Source organism: Pseudopipra pipra, chromosome W (genome assembly GCF_036250125.1).
Source record: "Pseudopipra pipra isolate bDixPip1 chromosome W, bDixPip1.hap1, whole genome shotgun sequence".
NCBI lineage: Eukaryota > Metazoa > Chordata > Aves > Passeriformes > Pipridae > Pseudopipra > Pseudopipra pipra.
The window spans coordinates 64,772,730-64,794,143 of NC_087580.1; the positions used below are offsets into that span (position 1 = coordinate 64,772,730).

General features: G+C 46.2%; 2 protein-coding genes across 3 annotated transcripts in view; one reads left to right on the forward strand and one right to left on the reverse strand.

The window, feature by feature from the left end:
- Positions 1–21,414, forward strand: part of LOC135404386 (ubiquitin-associated protein 2-like) — a 203,776-nt gene that overhangs the window by 150,340 nt on the left and 32,022 nt on the right. Inside the window, exons 19-21 of one of the 2 annotated variants that reach the window (XM_064639113.1) lie at positions 259–445; positions 1,665–1,756; positions 10,736–10,783. In XM_064639113.1, the coding sequence (XP_064495183.1) occupies positions 259–445; positions 1,665–1,756; positions 10,736–10,783 (327 nt within the window). Of the gene's footprint in view, positions 1–258; positions 446–1,664; positions 1,757–10,732; positions 10,784–21,414 lie in introns of both variants that reach the window. The other variant, XM_064639112.1, reaches the window with a different exon arrangement.
- Positions 13,879–17,784, reverse strand: LOC135404758 (interferon-like). The gene is made up of 3 exons (XM_064639496.1): positions 17,674–17,784; positions 14,249–14,381; positions 13,879–14,207 (listed from the first exon to the last, which is right to left on the reverse strand). The coding sequence occupies exons 1-3, from the start codon at positions 17,782–17,784 to the stop codon at positions 13,879–13,881; spliced, it is 573 nt and encodes a 190-aa protein (XP_064495566.1).

A 21,414-nucleotide genomic window follows, 5' to 3' on the forward strand; every position in this document is an offset into this window, starting at 1 on the left:
AGTTACTGTGGTATAATTTTGTGATAATACAGCGGTTTGAATTTAACTCTTATGTAATAATTTTCTTTGAATACTTAAAAATCACAATCATGCAACTTATTTGCTTGCCTTGTACATAGATAATGCATTATTTTTTACATGTGCTGCTGTTACTTAAAAGATTGTTGGTTTTGATTTTTAGTTTTGTTCCCTCCCCCCAGCATCTTTCACTGTGCCTCATTTGGTCTGTGATCCTCATTCTTTTTGTCTCCTTTCTAGCACACTAGTGTTGAGAACACAACTTTGCTCCAGCCTTCAACAACCTTTTCAACTGCTTCAACCTCAGCCACTAGCACCACCTCCTCAGTTGTCAGCATGGCAAGCAGTATGAACACTACAGTCAGCCTTGGCCTGAGTGTTACCAGTGTGTCTGCTACCACACGGGCAGCTCCCTTAGTGTCTTCAGGTTTGCAATATTAACAGATGATGTGGATAGACAGAGGACTTCAGTCAGCAGGGCTGTCAGTTGAGCATCTTGCCAGCCATAGCTACACTAAGAAATCCACACTCTTGACTAGCATTTTCAGCATGCTTTATTTGCTGAGTTATAAAATAAAGTTGCCTGGGTTTGTGTATTTGAAATATTTGTTTGGATGCTATGTGGTATTTGTGTAGCATATTCCATCCCCAAAGAGCTTTAAAAATAGAAACCAGAGCAGTTCTGACTTTGGAAGTTTTGGACTAGGAGATTCACCCTTTTTGTACTCCAGCTCTTGGCTGTGAGTTCACATTAACTTTAATTTCAGTTTTCTCTGTGACTTGAATTCATTTGGCAGTATCAAACTATACTGCAGTGTCCTTATTATGATATGCCACATCCCTACTGCCACATCTTGAGAAAGGAAAAAGGTGTGATGTCTGTGTCATTCCACAGAAAATAGCACTTCAGAAAAAGGAACCACAGAGAAGATTGGGAGGCTTTCTACACTGAAGTAAAAGCAATGCTAAATTCTTTTTCTTTAATCAGCTTGAACTGCTAAAAGGAAATCCTATGGAGGGAAGCGAATGATTTAAACATTAGGATGACACTTACAGAAGAATTTGTCATTTCCATAGCTTGTAAATAAAGTGTCTGATGACTGGTCAAAGTGCTTTTTTTTTACTCTTCTACTTCCTAGAACTCCTTCACGTAGGCAACTGAAACCATTTCAATCTGCTCTTTGCTATTCTCAGCTGCAGTAAGTCACCCACAAAAAGTATGCTGGCAACATTTAGTGCTTTCCAGTCTATTGCAATGTGTTGACAGAGCAGAAAATGAAAGGAGATAATTTGCTCTTAGACTGAGAACAGTGCCTGAATTTTGCCTTCAGGAGATGACCAAGGGAAGGAGAAGTTCCTGTAATTCTTGTAATTCTCTTGGACAGAGTAAATAACAAAATCAGATTGTTTTCTGATGGGACTGTTTTCAGTCTTAAGTAGCCTGTGCTTTCCCTTCCTTGAGGCATGGGTAAACTCTCCAGGCTATTTTGAGTGTTTTCATCAACCAGCACAAAATTCTTCTGCGTAGTTCTGCTCTTTACAAGATAAGACAATGCAGCTGCCAGGACTCATGAGCTATCTTGTCTCAATGCTGAAGCCTTTTCTTTCTAAAGACTTAATAAAGTGTCTTTATTTTGATTCTACAGGCAAAGCTCCCCCAAATCTGCCTCAAGGTGTACCACCTTTGTTGCATAACCAGTATATTGTGGGACCTGGAGGACTTCTGCCTGCCTACCCAGTAAGCAATTTAATTGTTCGTCATTGATTGTTTAAGCCTTGGTGCAAGTGGGCCCTCCAGACCTCCTGCTGTCTATGCCAAGGCATTTCTGTTGGCACATGTTGTACCTGGAATTCTTGTTCCAAATGCTGAAGAATGTGAAATGTATTCAGTGAGGGTTTACTGTTGATAGTAAACTGTATAACTGTTGGTACAGACCTGATCTGGCTCCTGTTGAAGCTAAACATGCATGTTGCTATGGTTTTCAGTGTTATCAGGTTTTAGGCTCTTTGAATAAAATTAAACTCATTTAGGTTTGTGTTACTGGAATAGATAGTATTACATAGTGTTATGGTTTAGCTAAATGAAGAAGATTTTCTTGTTTAATGTTTTCATATCATCACATGGTTTTGGAGAGTGCAAGGGGACACCTCCCCTCTCTTCCCCTGTGAACGGGTGGGGGCAGGGAGGGATGAAGGGTCCCGACAGGAAATATGGCAAGAACTTAATAGGATAAACTTGCTAGCAGGACCGGAACATGCTCTCTCTGGTTCCAGAGGGCAGAAGCGCAGTTGAGCTCCTCTCTGTCTCTCGTTGTGGTTCTGGTCTCTGGTCAGTTTTCCCACCTCGCTGCTACTGTTGCTGCTCAGCTGGGCTGCACCTTCGAGCCGTGCTGCCTGTGCTGCAGCAGCTGTCCCTGCAGCCTCCCCTCTGCTTGAAGTTGGGGCAATCATCCCTGCCACCCGGAACTGTCCCTGCTGCCTCCCCGCTGCTCGAAGCCACTGCAACGGTCCCTGCTGCTGTTGCTACCGTTACTGCCGTTACTGCCCTGGAGTAGTGCCGCTTGCGGCTGCCGCCTCTGCCTCCACTGACTGCTACCGCCACTGCTGCTGCCCCTACTGCCTTGGAGTAGCACTGCTGGCACCACTCTGCACACCAGTACTCCCCCCTCCCAGGTCTGAACATGACCTCCGTCGGGACTGCATTGCCATCTCGGCGGCATACACTGAAAGAGTGGTTGTAGGTGACATTCTTTTCTGTTATTGTTTGTTTTTTTCTTTTGTTCTGTTTTGTTCTCCATTTTTAGTAAAACTGTTATTAATTTTCATACTTCACTTGAATGCTTTGTAATTTCAAAATAAATTGTAATTTTGGAGGGGGGGGGTGTTTTTATTCCATCAGAGGTCCCGCCTCCTGGGACATATCGTCAGTAAACCAAGACAATAATTAGGCACCCAACGTGAGGCAATGAGTGAAAAAGTAGAAAAAGAATAACAGTTTTGAATAATCCATTTATATATTGGATATAGAACCCCTCAGGCATCATGTTGTTTGATTTATTCCTGTTTATTTGGCATCTATTCCTGCATATGTATTTCCCATTCATAGGTGTTTATCTCAAAATGGATTCTAAAAGCAAGGTAGCTGTGGCTATTTTTAAGTTTGTAACTTGGATTTGTGGGGTTGTAGATTCAATGCCTATAAGTCTCCTTTGGAATGTGTTTTCAGGGTTGTTTTCCTACCCTAACCTAAGCTGTTATCATTGGGGGTTTCATGATAATGGCACCCAATCTGGAGGAGGAACGCAGGGGAGCGTTTTCTCCCAATTCTTCACCCATTTCTCCTTCAGGTCCGCCACAACAGTTTTTGAAGAGTTTAAATTCTCTCTAGATGTTAGAGATACCTTGCTCTTTGTGGTATGTTTGGCAGTTGGCATTTTGATGCTCTTTCTTATGTATGAAGGTAGGACCAAGATCTATCAGGAATGTGTCCAGAAGCCCACCCCAGGAGTGGATAGTTTTGAGTGGCATGGGTTGTGGGAAAACATGGGTAAGTTCTTGGAGAATGTTTCTACTCCAATGACCTGGAAGTTCACCCTTGAACAACTGCAGGACCCTGTCAAGGTGATGAGATCAGTAAGGGAAAAATGCCACGGTAGATCTATGGAGGGGTAGCTTGCAGTTGCATGTGGAGCCCTGGTCACTGCCTACCGAAAGCTGCTCAGTATGGTGCAGCACCTCCAGGAGGAAAAGAAAGGGAACAAAACACCTGACACCATGGCAACTCAAAGTGTAACAAAACCAGAGGGACAACCCAGGCCAATAGAAGTTGCCCCTATCCAAAAGAGAAAATATAAGACCAAATCAGTTCACCAGGTAGACGATGATGGGGAGGCAAGACCCTCACAAATAACAGACCCAGAGTCAGAAATAATCACCAAATCCCTTTCATTTGATAATCTCCACAACCTGAGGAAAGACATCACTTGATGACCAGATGAACCCATTCTATCTTGTTTGATTTGAGTCTGGGATCCTATGGGTGAAGTTGCACTGCTTGATGGTACCGAAGCAAGGTATTTAGGATCCCTGTCTCAGGATGTGGGTATTAACCAGGGGGTTGTAAGGGAGTCAGAACCCCTTCATCTCTGGGCACAGCTTTCAAGAAGCGTAAGAGAGAGGTTTGTTTACAGAGATGACCTGCAGGGGCATCATCTTTGCACCTGGGAGACCATGGAAGATGGGATCCAATGCCTGAGAGAAATGGCACTGTTAGAGATACTTCTCGCAAGGGACAGGCAATCCAATAGTGACCCTGTGTCATGGTTTGAGATAGCCCCAAAATCCAATTCCCTAGCTCCATCCCCCCTCCCACATCTCAACCTAATGTGAGATGGGCTTTTCCAGACAAAACACACCAGACTCAAAGTGGGGGAAAGGGAATATATTACAATGACTGTACAAATAAATACCATATCACATTATACACACGATCACAGCTATCTCTACCATGACATATAGTATTTACAATGGACCAGATCTCTTCTCCCCTCCAAATAAAAGTCCAGGAGGGAAAGAAGGACAGATCCCTTCTAGTCTTTAAGCAGCAGCATCTTCTGAGGCAGCAGTCTGTCTGTCTTCTCCACATGCAGCAGCTGATAGCTGGCTTTCTGCCAGCACTCACGAGGGAGATATCTAAGTCTCTCTCTCGGCCCCATCGCCTCCAACCGAGGGGTCTTCCGTGGACTTCGTAACCCCAGACAAGGTCGTTTCACCACGTCATATCACGAAGACACAGGGGGGTCTTCGTGACGGTCTGGTATCTCTTGCAGGGCCTCTGTGCCCTGTCTCTCAGGCTGCCACCGTGGCAGCAGTGCGAGGGGGGGAGCCAAGGTCAACTCCCCCCACATTCCATCTGGCCGTCCCGGTCCAGCTCCGGGATGTCTCTGAGCTTCTCAGCTCCTCTCTCTCTAGTGCTGCATGTCCAAAACTGCTCTCCAAAATAAGAGTCCATGTCCCTCTTCTCCAAGAGGGGTCTCAAGGGAGTTTTGGGGGATCTGGTACAGTCTTACCCCAAACTCTGTCTCTCTGCTGCTGGCTCTCTTTCTCCCGGCTCTCCTTCCAGGAGTCAGTCTTCTCTGCGGTGCTGCATGTTGCTTCTGTTGCTCCTTCAGTTCAGGTTCTTATCTGTCTGGCTATCTGCCACCGTTTCTCTGGTCAGTGCCGGCTGCTGCTCTGTGCCCATGGAGAAAAACATCTCCCGGCATACTACAGACACTTAGTCCAGTCTAAGACTGTTCCAAGTCTCTGCAATCCCCCCAGCCGGGGCTGGGAGGGGGCCAGAGGCCCCAAGGGGCTCAAAGCCCCTACCTCGTGGCTCACAACATGGCCACCACTCCTCAACAACCAAAAACTACAACTCATCTCTTCCGGTCTGGTTGTGGGATGTTGACATTTTCGCAGGAGCGCCCATTGGACAGAATTTCAAAACTTCTAGAGGTTTCCACCCCTTGGGGTCTACCACTTCTCTTAGCCTCTGGAGGAAAACAAGGTTCAAACCACGACACCCTGATGAGGTCAAGTGCACATCACAGATGTGGTGGAACCTCGGACGTGCAGGGCCACCCATATATGCTAATTTCCTGGTGACAATGCACTGGAAGGAAAACCAAGAAACAGTGGGCACTATCTTGAGTAAACTCAGGACATATAATGAGATTGTCCATGCCCTGTTATGGCCCCTTATCTCTTCTGTAGAATAATTAGTTGCAGGCCTCTGAGGACTAACTGAGGAAGTAAAAAATGACCACAAAAAACTCAGAGGGGAGTTTAAAGAGAGCATTGTCCATGTCTCTTGCCAGTGCAAACTGAGGCCCCTGCTATCTGAAACAGGTGTCCCCTGGCTAGGGAGAGGGGGTACACCACATGGAGCAACCTGTGGTTATTCCTACGCAAACATGGGGAAGACATTGGTAAATGGGGTGGAAAACCCAACTTTGCTTTATCAGCATGGGCACGGGAGTTAAAAGGAAAAATGGCCAGAAGCAATTCCACGAGGATGGATGTAGCCCCAGTCTCCCGTGGGCAAGCCCCTAGACAGAACCAGAGTGATGATAACATGTCTGATCCCTTAGAAGACACCTCCCATATGTACTCAGAGGGAGAAAGCCATGATTACCAAGACCAGCATTAGAGGGGCGCTGCCTTTAGCCAGGTAGAGGCACAGGATAACCATGTCTATTGGACTGTGTGGATCTGATGGCCTTGGCACATGAGACCCACAAGAATACAGAGCTTTGGTTGACACTGGTGCACAATTCACTCTAATGCCATCAGGGCATGTGGGCGTAGAGTCTATTTCAATTGCTGGAGTGACAGGGGATTCTCAAGAGCTGACAGTGGTGGAAGCTGAAGAGAGTTTGATGGGGAAGGAGTAGCAGATGCAGCCCACTGTGACTAGTCCAGACATCCTATGGATCCTGGGTATCGATTGCCTAAAGAATGGGCATTTCAAAGATCCAAAAGGACATCGGTGGGCTTTTGGGATAGCTGCTGTAGAGACAGAAGGGATTAAACAGTTGAATACGTTGCCTGGCCTCTCAGAGAATCCTTCTGCTGTGGGACCGCTAAAGGTTGAAGAATAGAAGGTGCCAATCGCCACTGCAACAGCGCATTGTGGGCAATATCACACAAACCGAGACTCCATGATCCCCATCCATAAGATGATCTGCAAGCTGGAGAGCCAAGGAGTGGTCAGCAAGAATTGCTCACCCTTCAACAACCCACATTTGGCTCATGCATAAGCCCAACGGAGAATGGAGACTGACAGTGGGCTATCATGGCTTGAGTGAAATTACCCCATCATTGAGTGCCGCTGTGGCAGACATGCTGGAGCTTCAGTATGAACTGGAGTCTAAGGCAGCAAAGTGGTGCCACCATTGACATTGCTAATGCATTTTTCTCCATTCCTTTGGCAGGAGAGGGCTGGCCACAGTTTGCTTTCACCTGGAGGGGCATGCAGTACACCTGGAACTGACTGCCCCAGGGGTGGAAACACAGTGCCACCATCTGCCACGGACTGATCCAGGCTACACTAGAGAAAGGTGAGGCTCCAGAACATCTGCAGTACATCGATGACATCATTGTATGGGGGAACATGGCAGAAGAAGTCTTTAAGAAAGGAGAGATCATCCAGATTCTCCTGAAAGCTGGGTTTGCCACCAAATGGAGTAAGGTCAAGGGACCTGCCAGAGAAATCCAATTCCTGGGAGTGAAGTGGCAGGACAGACACCATCAGATCCCAACAGAAGTCATCAACAAGATAACAGCAATGTCTCCAGTGGCCAGCAAGAAGGAAATGCAAGCTTTCCAAGGCACCATAGGTTTCTGGAGAATGCACATCCCAGAATACAGCCAGACTGTAAGTCCTCTCTACTTTGTAACACGCAAGAAGAATGATTACCAGTGGGGCCCCAAACAGCAACAAGCCTTTGAACAGATGAAATAGATTGCTGATGCTGTAGCCCTTGTTACAGTCAGGACAGGACTGGAGGTAAAGAACGTGCTCTGCTCTGGAGCTGGGGAAAATGGTCCTTCCTGGAGCCTCTGGCAGAAGGTGCCTGGGGAGACCACTTGGATTCTGGAGCCAAAGCTATAGAGGACCTGAGGCCAACTACACTCCAATGGAGAAAGAGATTCTAGCAGTCTATGAAGGAGTTCAAACCACCTCGGTAGTGATCAGCACGGAAGCACAGCTTCTCCTGGCACCCCGACTACAAGTGCTGGGGTGGATGTTCAAGGGAAAAGCTCCTTCCACGCTACATGAAGTGGATTGCCTTGATCATGCAGCTCACCAGAATCAGGAACCCTAATCGCCCTGGGATCTTGGAGATAATTACAAATTGGTCTGAAGGTGAGAATTTTGGTCTGGCAGATGAAGTAGAACAGGTGGCATGTGCTGAGGAAGCTCCACCATACAACCGCCAGAGGACGAAAAGCTCTACACTCTTTCACTGATGGTTGCTGTCACATTGTAGGCATGAACCGGAAATGAAAAGCAGCTGTATGGAGGCCCACATGACAAGTATCAAAAGCTGTGGAAGGAAAAGGTGGATCAAGTCACAGAGCTCAGAGCCGTCCAGCTGGCTTTGGATATTGCTGCACAAGAGAAGTGACCAAGACTTTACCTCTACACTGGCTCGTGGATGGTGACCAATGCTCTGTGGGGGTGGCTGGAGAGATGGAAGAAGGACAATTGGCAATGTAAAGGGAAACCCATCTGGGCTTCTGAAATGTGACCTAGGTAGAGAAGCTGATTGTGGGAGTCTGCCACATAGATGCACATGTGCCCAAAAGCCAAGCAAATGAAGAACAGGCAGACCAAGCTGCCCGAGTCAAAGTGTCACAGTTAGACCTTGATTGGCAGGACAAGGGAGAGTTGTTCCTAGCTCGATGGGCCCATGATGCCTGAGGTCATCAGGTGGGCATGAGACCAAAGGGTGGATTTAACCATGGACACTCTCTCCCAGGTTATCCACAATTGTGAAACATGCACTGCAATCAAGCAGGCTAAGAAAGTAAAGCCCCTGTGGTATGGTGGGTGATGGACCAAGTATAGATATGGAGAGGCCTGGTAGATTGATTGCATCACACCGTCGCAAACTCGCCAAGGTAAGCTCTATGTGCTCACCATGGTGGAAGCAACCACCAGATGGCTGGAAACGTACTCTGTGCCTCAAGCCACTGCCCGGAACACCATCCTGGACCTCGAAGAGCAAGTCCTGTGGTGACACGCCATCCCAGAGCGAATTGAGTCAGACAATGGGACTCATTTCAAGAATAACCTAGTTACCACCTGGGCTAAAGAGCAGGGTATTGAGTGGGTATATCATATTCCCTATCATGCACCAGCCACTGGGAAGGTTGAATGGTGTAATTTACTGTTGAAAACTACTTTGAAGGCATTGGGCAGGGAGACTTTCAAGCACTGGCATCAGCATTTAGCAAAGGCTACTTGGTTAATCAGTACTAGAGGCTCTGTCAACCGAGTCAGCCCTGCCCAATCAGAGTCTCTTCACACTGTAGAGGGAGATAAAGTCCCCATAGTGCACCTGAGAGATATGTTAGGGAAAATGGTTTGGTTTTGTCCCACCCCAAGCAAAAGTAAACCCATTTGTAGGATTATTTTTGCTCAAGGGATGGGTTGCACATGGTGGATGATGCAGAAAGATGGAGAAATACGATGTATACTTCCTCGGGGGGACCTAATTTTTATAAAGCTGTCCACTGTGCCTGTATGTATATACTTGTAAATGTGTATATAAGTGGAATAATGTGTGTATGTGTATAGTTGGAAAGTTCAAATTTGATATAGCATGATGGTATGAAAAAAATTGCATTGGATAATGTTATGGTTTAGCTAAATGAAGATTTTCTTATTTAATGTTTTTCATATCATCACATCATTTTGGAGAGCGCAGGGGACATCTCCCCTCTCTTTCCCTGCGCAGGGTGGAGGCAGGGAGGGATGAAGGGTCCTGACGGGAAATACGGCGAGAACTTAATAGGATAAACTTGCTAGCAGGACCGGAACAAGGGCAGGAGTGAGCACAGTTGGGCTGCTCTCGCCCTCATTGTGGTTCTGGTCTCTGTCTGTTTTTCCCACCTTGGTGCTGCTGTTGCTGCTCAGCTGGGTTGCGCCTTTGAGCCACGCTGCAACCATCCCTGCCACTGCTGCCACTGTTTCTGCCTTAGAGTAGCGTCGCTTGCAGCTGTCACCACTGCCCACTGCTGCTGCTCGCCCCGCACTGCCGGTGCCGCTCTGCACACCAGTACTTCCCCCCACACCAGTACTTCCCCCCCCTCACCTCCACACATGACCTCTGTTGGGACTGCGTTGCCGTCTTGGCAACATACACTGAAAGAGTGGTTTTAGGTGACATTCTTTTCTGTTATTGTTTGGTTTTTTTGTTTTGTTCTTTCTTGTTCTCCTTTTTTAGTAAAACTGTTATTAATTTTCATACTTCACTTGAATGCCTCTTAATTTCAAAAAAAATTCATAATTCAAGGGAGAGGGTTTATTCCATCGGAGGTCCTGCCTCCTGGAACATATTGTTAGTAAACCAAGACACATAGTGATGTAATAGTAATAGATAGCACATAGTAATGGTTGAAATGTGCCATGTGTCCTGTCTGTCATACTTTGGAAGATTGCACATAGCTTTTTGGTGTCTGACCAGGATCAACATATTTTTGGTTATCTGTTTTTTGAATCAGAAACTTTATTCTAATAATTTTTCTATATCACACCAAATGCAAGGGTTGCTTTGTGGTCTAGTCATCAAATCTATGCTATTCTCATCAGTAATGATTACAGCAAAGAAGACCATTTCTCTTACTCCCAAATCTGAATGCCCTGTAGATTTTTCACAACTTGATGAATGATGCATCTGCAAAAACCGTATTGAACATGGAACAGTAATACACTCCTCAGAGGACTGCTGTCACGAGGAAACAACATCAGATTAAAAAGCCATTTTAAGCTTAGCTCTACTTGCCTTAAAATGTTACAGTAGAACATGATAGCACAATGCAACATATAGCTGTACACCTTTAAAATAGACTGGGCCTAGGTCAAACTCTGTTTAAACAGAGCTCCAAATTGATCAGCATCAGAGACAAGTGTTATAATGACATTTTATTTTTATCTGTCTTTAAGCAGATTTATGGTTATGATGATCTCCAGATGCTTCAGCCCAGGCTGCCAATGGTAAGTAAATGGCTTGGTTTGTTTCATTTTAGGAAAGTTATTTTCAGTGTTGATCATTTGTGCAATGCAATTTAGTTCATTTAATGGTGATTAAGAGCTTATCTTTATATTCTATATTCTGTTTTTTTAATTATCCACAAACAGTTTTCTAGGTGGTGTAAATTGATACAGCGAAATTGTTGCATTATGCATTTGTCTATTTGCAAATAGAAGCAAATGTGCTCTGTACTTCTGAGTGGAGAAATTTTTAATTGTTGTTCTAGTTAGAGTATGACATCTTGTCAAATCTAGTTGAAGTCTGAGTGTCAATGTTTTTTTACCAAGAGGTAGGGTTGAACAGCAAGTATACAAATTGGCAGCCAGTAGGTGCTTCTGACAGGTTTTGGAGGCACTCATAGGTGCAGGTCTCTGTGTGTGCATCACAGCAACAAATGCAGGTGAGCTGCAGGAGGGAGAGTATATGAAGTTTTCCTTTTTACCTGGATCCAGAACGTAAATGGCATGTGAGTGAAGCTGAGAATTAGATTCACAAAAAGTCTCAGCCTAGATTGTGGAAAAGGAAAATATTTTTTTTTCAGAAAAGTAGAATAAGGGTCTTGAAGGGAACATTTGGTAGTATGTTACTGAGAAAAGTCACAGGATTAAGTGATGCAGTGAATTTATAAAGGCAGAAATGGAGCAATGAGCAGTGATCTGAAAAGAAATATCACTGAATGAATGCCATAGATAAAGGTCCAAGTCAGAACCAGGTCTTTAATGTGGAATCTGGGGATAGCCAGAGTCAGACAGTCAAAGGTGAGTACAGGGATATCCCAGACAAAACCCTGTCTCAAACTCAGGCAACTTTATTTTATAATTCAGCAAATAAAGCATGCTGAAAATGTTAGTCAGGAGTGTGGATTTCTTAGTGCAGTTATGGCTGGTCTTAGGCGGCATGGCTGAGGGAACTGGTGTTTTTAAGCCTGGAGAAAATGAAGCTTAGGAGACTTGAAAGGAGGTTGTAGAGAGGTGGATGTTGGTCTCTTCTCCCATGTAACAAGGAATAGGACAAGAGGAAATGGCCTCAAGTTGCTCCAGAAGAGGTTTAGATTGAATATCAGGAAAAACTTCTTCACAGAAAGGATTGTCAAGCATTGGAGTAGGCTAGCCAGGGAAGTGGTTGTCTTTTCTGCAGCTGAACTTTCCCTTCCTGCCCGAGTCTCTTTTCTGTCTGTAATGTCCTGGTGTTGGTTGTGGTCTGTTTTCCTTTCCCTTGTGTGCCTTTGTTTTCATATTAGCTGATCTTTTCACATTTGGAAGGATTCTGAAATTATGTTGTTTGGAAGAGTCTGGGGAGCCCCCTCCTGGAGCAAGGGTCTGGGGGGGTGACGGCAGCGGCGGCTTCCAAGGAGGTGGCTCTGGGTGTAGGCACTTGATTGTTGGATGTGTTCCTGGATACAGCTGCCCCGCTCCTGTGTTTGAAGCTCCTGAGAATGAGTAAGAAAGGCTTTTCCTTCAGACATATATATTGCTCCTCCACTTATTGGGTTGAATCCCCGACTGTGGTCCCATGTGTGTGTGCCTGTAGCAGGAGTCTTGTGCTTTCTCTACCTCCTTGCCTGAGGTGACTGGAGAGCAAAGAAGAAAATGCCCCCTGTGAGGCTGTTTGTAAGCAAAGGGTCTTGCGTTTGGGATGGCCTTGAGCCCCTGTGCCCCTAGAGGAGGGGTGTCCAAGAGTCTTTTGGAGGTGGAGCTGAACCAGCTAATCTAGTTATAAAGCTCTACTAGGAGGAGAAGGAGGTGGCAGTTTCACTTGCTGAAGTTTTAAGGTCCCCTACAACAGTAGGGATCACGTTCTGCTTCTATGAGAGCCATTATCACATGTTTTATCAAAGCTTTTGGAGCAAGGGAGATGTGTGTGGTGGTGGTGATGGTCTGGGAGCCATGGTCTCGTCAGGCAATGTTGTGTTGGGGGGTGCTGCCTTGGGGTGCTGGCATACCTAGGTGCTATCCCTGCAGGAGGCCATGGCTGGACCTTGTCTGTGTTGCCCTAGAATAGCTCATGGCTGTAAGGTGTTTTCAAGCAACACAATGAGACATTTGTCATGAAAAGTGCCTGAAGTGGCAAGAGTGAATTCAGCTTAGTCAAAGTGATCTCTGCTGTGGCTCTCCTTTATGTAATCATAGAATGGGTTGGGTTGAAAGGGACCTTTAAAGGTCATCTAGTCCGATCCCCCAGCGATGAGCAGGGACATCTTCAACTAGATCAGGTTGCTCAGAGCCCCATCTAACTTGGCCTCGAATGTTTCCAGGGATGGGATATCCACCACCTCTCTGGGCAACCTGTGCCAGTGTTTTACCATCCTCATAGTAAAAAAAGTCTTCCTTATATCTAGTTTGAATCTACCCTCTTTTAGTTTAAAACCTTTACCCCTTGTCCTATTGCAACAGGACGTATTAAAAAGTCTGTCCCCATCTGTCTTATAAGTCCCCTTTAAGTGTTGAAAGGCCACAATAAAGTCTCCCCTGGAACCTTCTCTTCTCCAGGATGAACAACCCCAACTCTCTCCAACAGGTCCATGTCTTCCTTTTACTGAGGACTCCAGAGCTAATGATTAGTTGGTCTAAACCAAGACGGAAGGTGGAAAATGTTGAGGAGATACAGGCTAAAGAGATGATTCTGATGATGATGGCTAAACCCTGGCAGAGGTTTTCCAAAGAGGTTTAGGGAACTTCATTCTTGGGGACATGCCAAAACGAAGAGTGGACAGGGCTGTGGAGCATGGGGTCTGCAGAGTTCTGTTTGGAGCAGGTGTTGAGTAGAGGTCACTTTCTCCCACCCCAAAGGCTTGTTCCTGTGCTTCTGAGACAAGAGGCACTGACATGCTTTTTTGTAACAGGTCTTTATTTTCTGTTGAATAAATAGTTAAAAACTCTTGTCAAATTAAATAGAATAGATGAGTAGTCAGTGGAGGCTCAGGGTCCATAGATGTTCTTGTGGTGGCATCTGCCACCAGTCATGGGAGGTAGGAGGACAGGGGTGGGGATGGGGCAGTGGTCCAGAAGTGGTGGTGGTGGCATGGGTGGGGCTCTATGTGTTGGTCGGGGTAGTTGGGCTAATCACGCATGATGCAGGTGTTGTGAAGATGTTGGAAGCAGGCATGAGCTTCTAGGCAGATGTGGTCCCAAGCACAGGGTTTGTGGTGGTGGGTGCAGAGGAAGTCCTGGATGCACCCAAAATATTTGTTGATGCTGAGCAGCAGGTTGCAGGGCCCTTGGCCTTTGAAGAGTATGCCATTGGCTGGCACATACTGCCCAAGCTGCTGGATGTGGTGCAGGAAGCTGATGCTGTGTCTCAGCGTCCCAGTGGTGGTGGGCAAGGGTGTTTGAGCTGCTGAGGTGATGAAGAGCTGCTGGAGGATACAGAGTGTGGTGGCAGCAGCTGCTGCAGGTGTGGAGGAGGGTTTTGAGGAAGAGGAAGGGTGCCTGCTGATGGCATGCTGGGAGCCATGACCTGGAAGAGCTGGAGGCTGTCCCAGGGGAAGGTGGTGTCACAGGGACGAATGAGAGTGGTGGTGAGACCCAGCAGGAGCACCAGGGTGCCATGCCACAGGCAGGGCTATGGGGTTGTGAGCACAGCCATGATGGGGCTGTGGGTGCTGGGTGGATGAGCCTGGTCAGGCTTGGTGGTAGTGTGGGTGGGCACTGTGTTGGTGTGCTGCCAGGTGAGCATCTTAATGTGTTGTCATAGCTTTCCTTTCCTCACTTTCTGATTGCAACAAGTTTTCCACTGTGGTTTTCAGCTTTGACTGGGGGCTGTGGTGGCCTTGAGGAAGTGCATTGGCAGGGTAGCTGTGCTTGGGGAGGGCAGTGGCATGTTGGGGGGAGGTTGGCTGTAGTTGGGATAGCAACATGGGGCAGTTTTGCTGTTGATGTTTTTTTGTGGTTTCTCCTTTCCCTCCTGGGAGAACTCTGATGACTGTTGTGTTCCGCTGAATTTCCCTTCCTGATCAAGTCTCTTTTCCTTATGTAATATGCCAATATTGGTTGTGAATTTTTTTAGTTTTGGTGTATTTGTCATCTTCGCTTTTGTGTCAATACATCATTTCTTTTTACATTTTGGATGATTTGTAAAATGATGTATTTCTTGGGAATCTCAGGAACTCTCCAAGTCAAGACGTCATTTGAGGAGGTAGCTCTGGGTCTAAGCACTTGAGCATTGAATGTTTATTGATGAAGCTTCTAAAATCTCATTGCTTCCCTTTTCTCTGAATCTTCGCGATGGGAGATAAGAAGTCTTTTCTAAGCTTTTGTTTATTGAATGAAGGGGATGCAGCCAGAAATATTTTTGTATAGGGTGATTTTTACTCTTTTTGCCAGTTGAGGAATTTTTCATGACTGCTGTCTCATTGTGCTGCATGGAGGAAAAGGTCCTTAACAAACAATTCCATTTTTCCAATTTCCAGTGTTTGCATGGTGAAATGCTTCTGTCTTATGTTATGTCCTCATACTACTGGAACTTCTCAGTTTCTCTTTTTATCACTGTGAGTGCACCATTTCTTTCCATTTTTTAAAATTATTTCTCAATGGTCTATTTTGCTTTGGAAGTCCCAAGTGCAACCTGGTGCTGAGGGTAGGTGGTGAGGGTGTCCTTGTCCAGTGATGCTTTTGAATACACCTCCGGGAATGGACATTCTACAACCTCCCTGATCCCACTTCTAGTGTTGTATCACCTTAATGCTAAAGATAATAATGTGTTTATTCTTTCGTTTGAATTCCCTGTATTCCAGCTTGTGTCGTTACCTCTCCTCCTCTCTGTTTTTACGTCTGAGGAGGATTTACTTTCTTCAGCCGCCTCAAAGAAGACAGAGCCAATGAGGTTGCCCCTGACTGGCATCACAGGATAATTCTGGTTAGAAGAATATCAGGAGGACCGTAGTACAACCTGGGAGTTGTACCTTGAGGGGTCCTGCTGTGTACCTGAATATATTTGGTCTCACTTGTTTTCTTGCTCTCCAGTTGCATGGGAAGTGCCCATTTGTGTTTGCACGGAGCAGTGTCCTTGCAGTGATGTGGTGATGGAGGTGATTTGAGCATGAAGAACAACCTCTTTGTCCTGTTTGGGAGGAGGTCAAAGCTGCTGAACTTTTCTGTTGCCTTGCTCAGGCTTACCTGTGTGTCATGGTTTAACCCCAAGTGGCAACTAAGTACCACACAGCCACTTGCTCACTTCCACCCCACCCTGGTAGGTTTGGGAGGAGGATAGGGGAAAAAAACCAAATCCAAAACTTGTGGATTGAGATAAGAACAGTTTAATAAATGAAACGAAATAAATATAATTATAATAATAGTAATAAAATAGAGGGGGAGAGAGAGAGAGAAAACCCAAGAGAAACAAGCAATGCACAATACAATTGCTTACCACCCACTGACTGATATTTGGCCTGTCCCTGAACTGCAATCAGCCTCCCTTCTGGGTAACTCCTCCAGTTTATATACTGGGCATGATGTTCTATGGTATGGAATATCCCTTCGGCCAGTTCAGAACAGCTGTCCTGTCCATGCTCCCTTACAGCTTTTTGTGCACCTGCTCACTGACAGAGCATGAGACACTGAAAAAGTCTTTGACTTAGGGTAAGCACTACTGAGCAACAGCCAAACCATCAGTGTGTTATCAGCATTATTCTCATACTGAACCCAAAACACAGCACTGTAACAGCTGCTGAGAAAAAATGAACTCTGTCCCAGCAGAAACCAGGACAGTATCCACCCCTTATTCCATACCATGTACACCTGCCAGGTCCCACACTTCCCAATACTCCATCACCTTTCCTGTCTTTTGATATATACATAGATATAATTCCTTTAGTCTATGGACCATCCCTATAAAAGTCCACTGAGCTCATTTAGTCCATGACTTTAGGCTCCATCTGTCCTAACAGTCTTTCAGGCAGGAAAGGTGGTGTGTGGTGTTGGACTGTTGCATGTTGAAGCCAGTTCTGATTACATCACTGCTGCACTCGTTCAGTTTTATGAAAGTTCATTCTTCATTAATGCAGGGATTGGAGGGGAATCAGGTTCATATTTCCAGAATGGATGTTGCAACGATGGATGTCACAAAGTGCCCAGCATGATGATGCATATAGCTGCCACAGAAGTGATACTACACAGTGTTATATAGTTTTTAACACCATACAGTTAAATTCATTGGCTATTCTCACCTAAAATCCAATCCCTTTGAGGCACATACAGACTTCCCCATCCTCCCGCATCACCCACCAAGTGCACCCAGGTCCCTGAGCAAAAGCAATCCCATAGATGGATTTGCATATGGCTGAGGTAGGAATAACCCAGACTGATTCCCCCAGCATATTTTTAATGTGCACTACAGGAACTTTATCCTCTTCAACAGTATGTAAAAGTTTTGATTGGGCAGGGCCAGCCCAATTGGCAGATCCTCTAGTGATGACTAACCAGGTGGCCTTTGCTAAATGTATATCCCAATGTTTGAAGGTCCCACCACCCATTGCTCTCAGTGTAGTCTTTAACAGTCCATTGTATTGTTCAAACTTTCCAGAGGCTGGTGCATGATGGGAAATGTGATATAACCACTCAATGGTTCTTTGGCCCAAGTGTCTATGAGATTGTTTTGGAAATGAGTCCCATTGTCTGACTCAAATTCTTTCTGGAGTACCGTGTCACCATAAGATTTACTTTTCAAGGCCCAAGATGGTGTTCCAAGTGGTGGCATGGGGCATAGGGTATGTTTCCAGCCATATGGAGGTTGTTTCCACCATTGCAAGCACATGGCACTTGCCTTGTTGGGTTTGTGGGCATGTGGTATAGTCAATCTGCCAGGCCTCCCCATATTTGTATTTCAGCCATTGTGTTCCATACCACAGGGGCTTTACCTGTTTGGCCTGCTTGATTGCAGCGCATGTTTCACATTCCTGGATAAGCTGGGAGATAGTGTCCACGGTGAAGTCCACCCCCTCGATCACAAGCCCATCTATATGTTGCATCTCTTCCTTGATGGTCCGAGGTGTCGTGGGCCCATGGAGTCAGAAATAATTCACCCTTATGTTGCCAATCCACATCCACCTGAGCCACTTCAGTCTTAGCAGCCTGATCCACCTGCTGGTTGTTCTGATGTTCTTCAGTGGCCTGACTCTTGTGTACATGAGCATCTACATGACATATCCTCACAACCAGGTTCTCCACCCAGGCAGCAATATCTTGCCACAATGCAGCAACCCAGATGGGTTTACCCCTGTGCTGCCAGTTATTCTGCTTCCATTGCTGTAACCACAGGGCATTTGCCACCATCCATGAATCAGTATAAAGTACCGACCATTTTTCTTGTGCACCCATGTCCAAAGCCAGCTGGATGGCTTTCACCTCTGCAAATTGACTCCCCCTCCCCTTCAGCAGTTTTTGTGACTTGTTGTACAACATTCCATACATCCTTCCATCTCCAATGCTTTCCTACAAGACGGCAGGACCCATCAGTAAACAAGACATATTGCTTCTCACTTTCTGGTAATTTATTATGTAGTGGGGCCTCTTCAGCACGTGTCACCTCCTCCTTTGGTGACATTCTGAAACCTTTGCCTTCTGGCCAGTCCATGATGACTTCCAAGATTCCTGGATGACTGGGGTTCCCTATTGGAGCTTGTTGTGTGATCATTGTGACTCACTCACTCCATGTAGCATCAGTTGCATGATGTGTAGGGGAGAACTCCCCCTTTGAACATCCAGCCCAGCAGGAGGAGTTGTGCTTCAGTACCAATCACTTCCAAAATGGATTGAATCCCTTTGTAAGCTGCCAGTATCTCCTTTTCAGATCCTCTGTATCCCTGACTCCAAAACCCCAGGGGTCAACCTTGAGTCTCTTCTGGTGCTCTCTGCCAGAGACTCCAGGAAGGACTGTTCTCCCTGGCTGCAGTGTAGAGCACATTTTTTACATCTTGCCCTGTCCAGACTGGCCCGAGGGCTGCTGCATGAATAGTCTCCTGCTTGATTTGTTCAAAGACTTGTCATTGCTGGGGGGAACTTCTGCCAGGTCACTTGATATAGAGGGCTGACAATCAGACTGTCATTTAGAATGTGCATTCTCCAAAATCCCACAACACCTAAGAAAGCTTGTGTGTGTTTCTTGTAAGTTGGTGGAGACATTGCTGTTATTTTGTTGGTATCTGATAATGCCTGTCTTGCCATTTTATTCCTAAAAACTGGATCTTCTGTGCAGATCCCTTGATCTTACTTTGTTTTATGGTAAAACCATCCTTCAGAAGGATTTGGACTATTTTCTTCCCTTTCTCAAAAACTTATTCTGCTGTGTTGCCCCTCACAATGTGTGGTGGTTTGACAGTCCCCAAAAATCCAATTTCCAATTTCCAAGCCTTCCCCCAATTTACCTCAACACCGAAGAGAAGTCTTCAGGCAGGCACAACTCAATATAGGGGAAGGGAATATATACAATTTATTACTATACAAAATAAATACTCTACAAACTAAAAAGCAAATGTATACACAATATTAACACAATCCTACCACCCCTCGGACCCCTCCCACAATCAGTTCAGGAGAAACCCTCAAGCTGATAGTTAAGCAGTCTCTCTCTCATTGTGGTATCAGGGAAAAGGGTTCCTCTGACCACCCCCCACCAGTCTCAGCTCCTTGCTGAGGTCTCATCTTCATCACGAGGTCCAAGGAGATAGCTCTGAGTCCTTCCTCCCTGGTTTCATGAAGGTTTCCTCCCAGCAGTAAGATGCTGTTTTAAGTCCTTACCCAGAACACGCCTGCTGCTATTTGGCTCTCTCACTCTCAGTTTCGGTAGTCCATGTCCAAAACTGACGTAGGCACCTCCGGACCTCTCTCTGGCCCACCTCTAATTTCTGCCTGGAGTTCTTCCAACTTTTGCAATGAGTCGCAACTGTTTCTCCTGGCAACTGAGCTTTCAGCCTGTCTCCTTGGCTCAGCTTCAATATTAAGCCTTAAAATTCACCCCCACCAGTCTCTATGCAGTGGGAGGAAGCCCCCTAGCTTAGCTACAGGCAGCTAAAGGACAGCTCTAGGCCCAGGGCCCCCACGAACCCGGGAGGGGGGGCAGTTGAAACCAAGACACAATGATACCATCAATGTATTGCAGATGTTCCAGAGCTTCACCCTGTTCCAGTGCAGTCTGGATCAGTCCATGGCAGATAGTAGGGCTGTGTTTCCACCCCTGGGGCAGTCAATACCAGGTGTACTGGACGCCCTTCCAAGTGAAAGCAAACTGTGGCCTGCACTCTTCTGCCAAAGGAATTGAGAAAAGCACATTAGTGTTATCAGTTGTAGAACCACTTGGTTTCCTTTGACTCCAGTTCCTATTGAAGTTCTGTCATGTCCAGCACAGCAGCACTCAGAGGTGATGTAACTTCATTCAGGCCATGATAGTCTACTGTTAGTCTCCATTCTCTGTTAGACTTTTGCACTGCCCATATGGGGCTGTTAAAGGGTGAGCAGGCCCTGCCGATCACTCCTTGGCTCTCCAGTTGATGAATCAGCTTATGGATGGAAATCATGGAGTCTCGATTGGTGTGATATTGTGGCTGGTGCACTCTTGTGGTAGTGATTGTCACTTGTTCTTCAACCTTCAGCAACCCCAAAACAGAAGGGTCCTCTGAGAGACCAGGCAAGGTAGACAGCTGCTAACTTTCCTCTGTCTCCAGGGCAGCTATACTGAAAGCCCACCAGTACCCTTTTGAGTCCTTGAAATGCCCTCTGCTGAGATAGTTTATTCCAAGGATGCACAGAGCCTCTGGTCCAGTCACAGTGGGGTGCTTTTGCCACTCATTCCAAGTCAGGCTGATTTCAACCTCCAATACATTCATCTGTTGGGATCCCCCATCATTCCAGAAATAGAAATAGCTTCTGCACCTTTATAGAATCATAGAATATCCCAAGTTGGAAGAGACCCACAAGGATCATCAAAGTCCAGCTCCTGGCCCCTGCACAGGACAGCCCCAAGAATCCCACCACGTACCTGAGAGTGTTGTCCAAACGTTTCTTGAACTCTGGTGGGCTTGGGGCTGTTCCAGTGCCCGACCACCCTCTGGAGGAAGAACCTTTTCCTAATATCCAACCTAAACCTCCCCTGACACAACTTCAGGCCATTCCCTCAGGTCCTGTCACTGGTCACCAGAGAGAAGAGATCAGTGTCTGCCCCTCCACTTCCCCTCATGAGGAAGTTGTAGTCAGCTGTGAGGTCTCCCATCTCTTCTCCAGGCTGAACAAACCAAGTGACCTCAGCTGCTCATTGTGTAGCTTCCCCTCAAGGCTCTTCACCATCTTCGTTGCCCTCCTTTGGATACTCTCTAATAGCTTAATATCTTTCTTATATTGTGGTTCCCAAAACTGCACACAGGACTCGAGGTGAGGCCGCGCAAAGCAGAGCGGGACAATTCCCTCCTTTGACCAGCTGGCGATACTGTGCCTGATGCTCCCTAGGACATGGTTGGCCCTTTTGGCTGCCAGGGCACACTGCTGACTCACATTTAACTTCCCATAGCTTGATGACATTAGGGTACACTGTGCAATGGTATCTACCTAGAGCCTTATACTCCTGTCAGTCCGATGTTCCAGGCCATCAAATTGATGCCTATGGATTT

Excerpts from the sequence above, each read along its gene's own strand:
- LOC135404758 (XM_064639496.1), bottom strand. The coding sequence starts at position 17,784 with ATGCAACATATAGATGGGCTTGTGATCGAGGGGGTGGACTTCACCGTG. Across the intron at positions 14,382-17,673 it reads CAATCAAGCAGGCCAAACAG|CCCTGCCTGTGGCATGGCAC; the intron begins GTAAAGCCCCTG and ends ACAACCCCATAG. Across the intron at positions 14,208-14,248 it reads TCCCAGCATGCCATCAGCAG|CAGCTGCTGCCACCACACTC; the intron begins GCACCCTTCCTC and ends CCACACCTGCAG.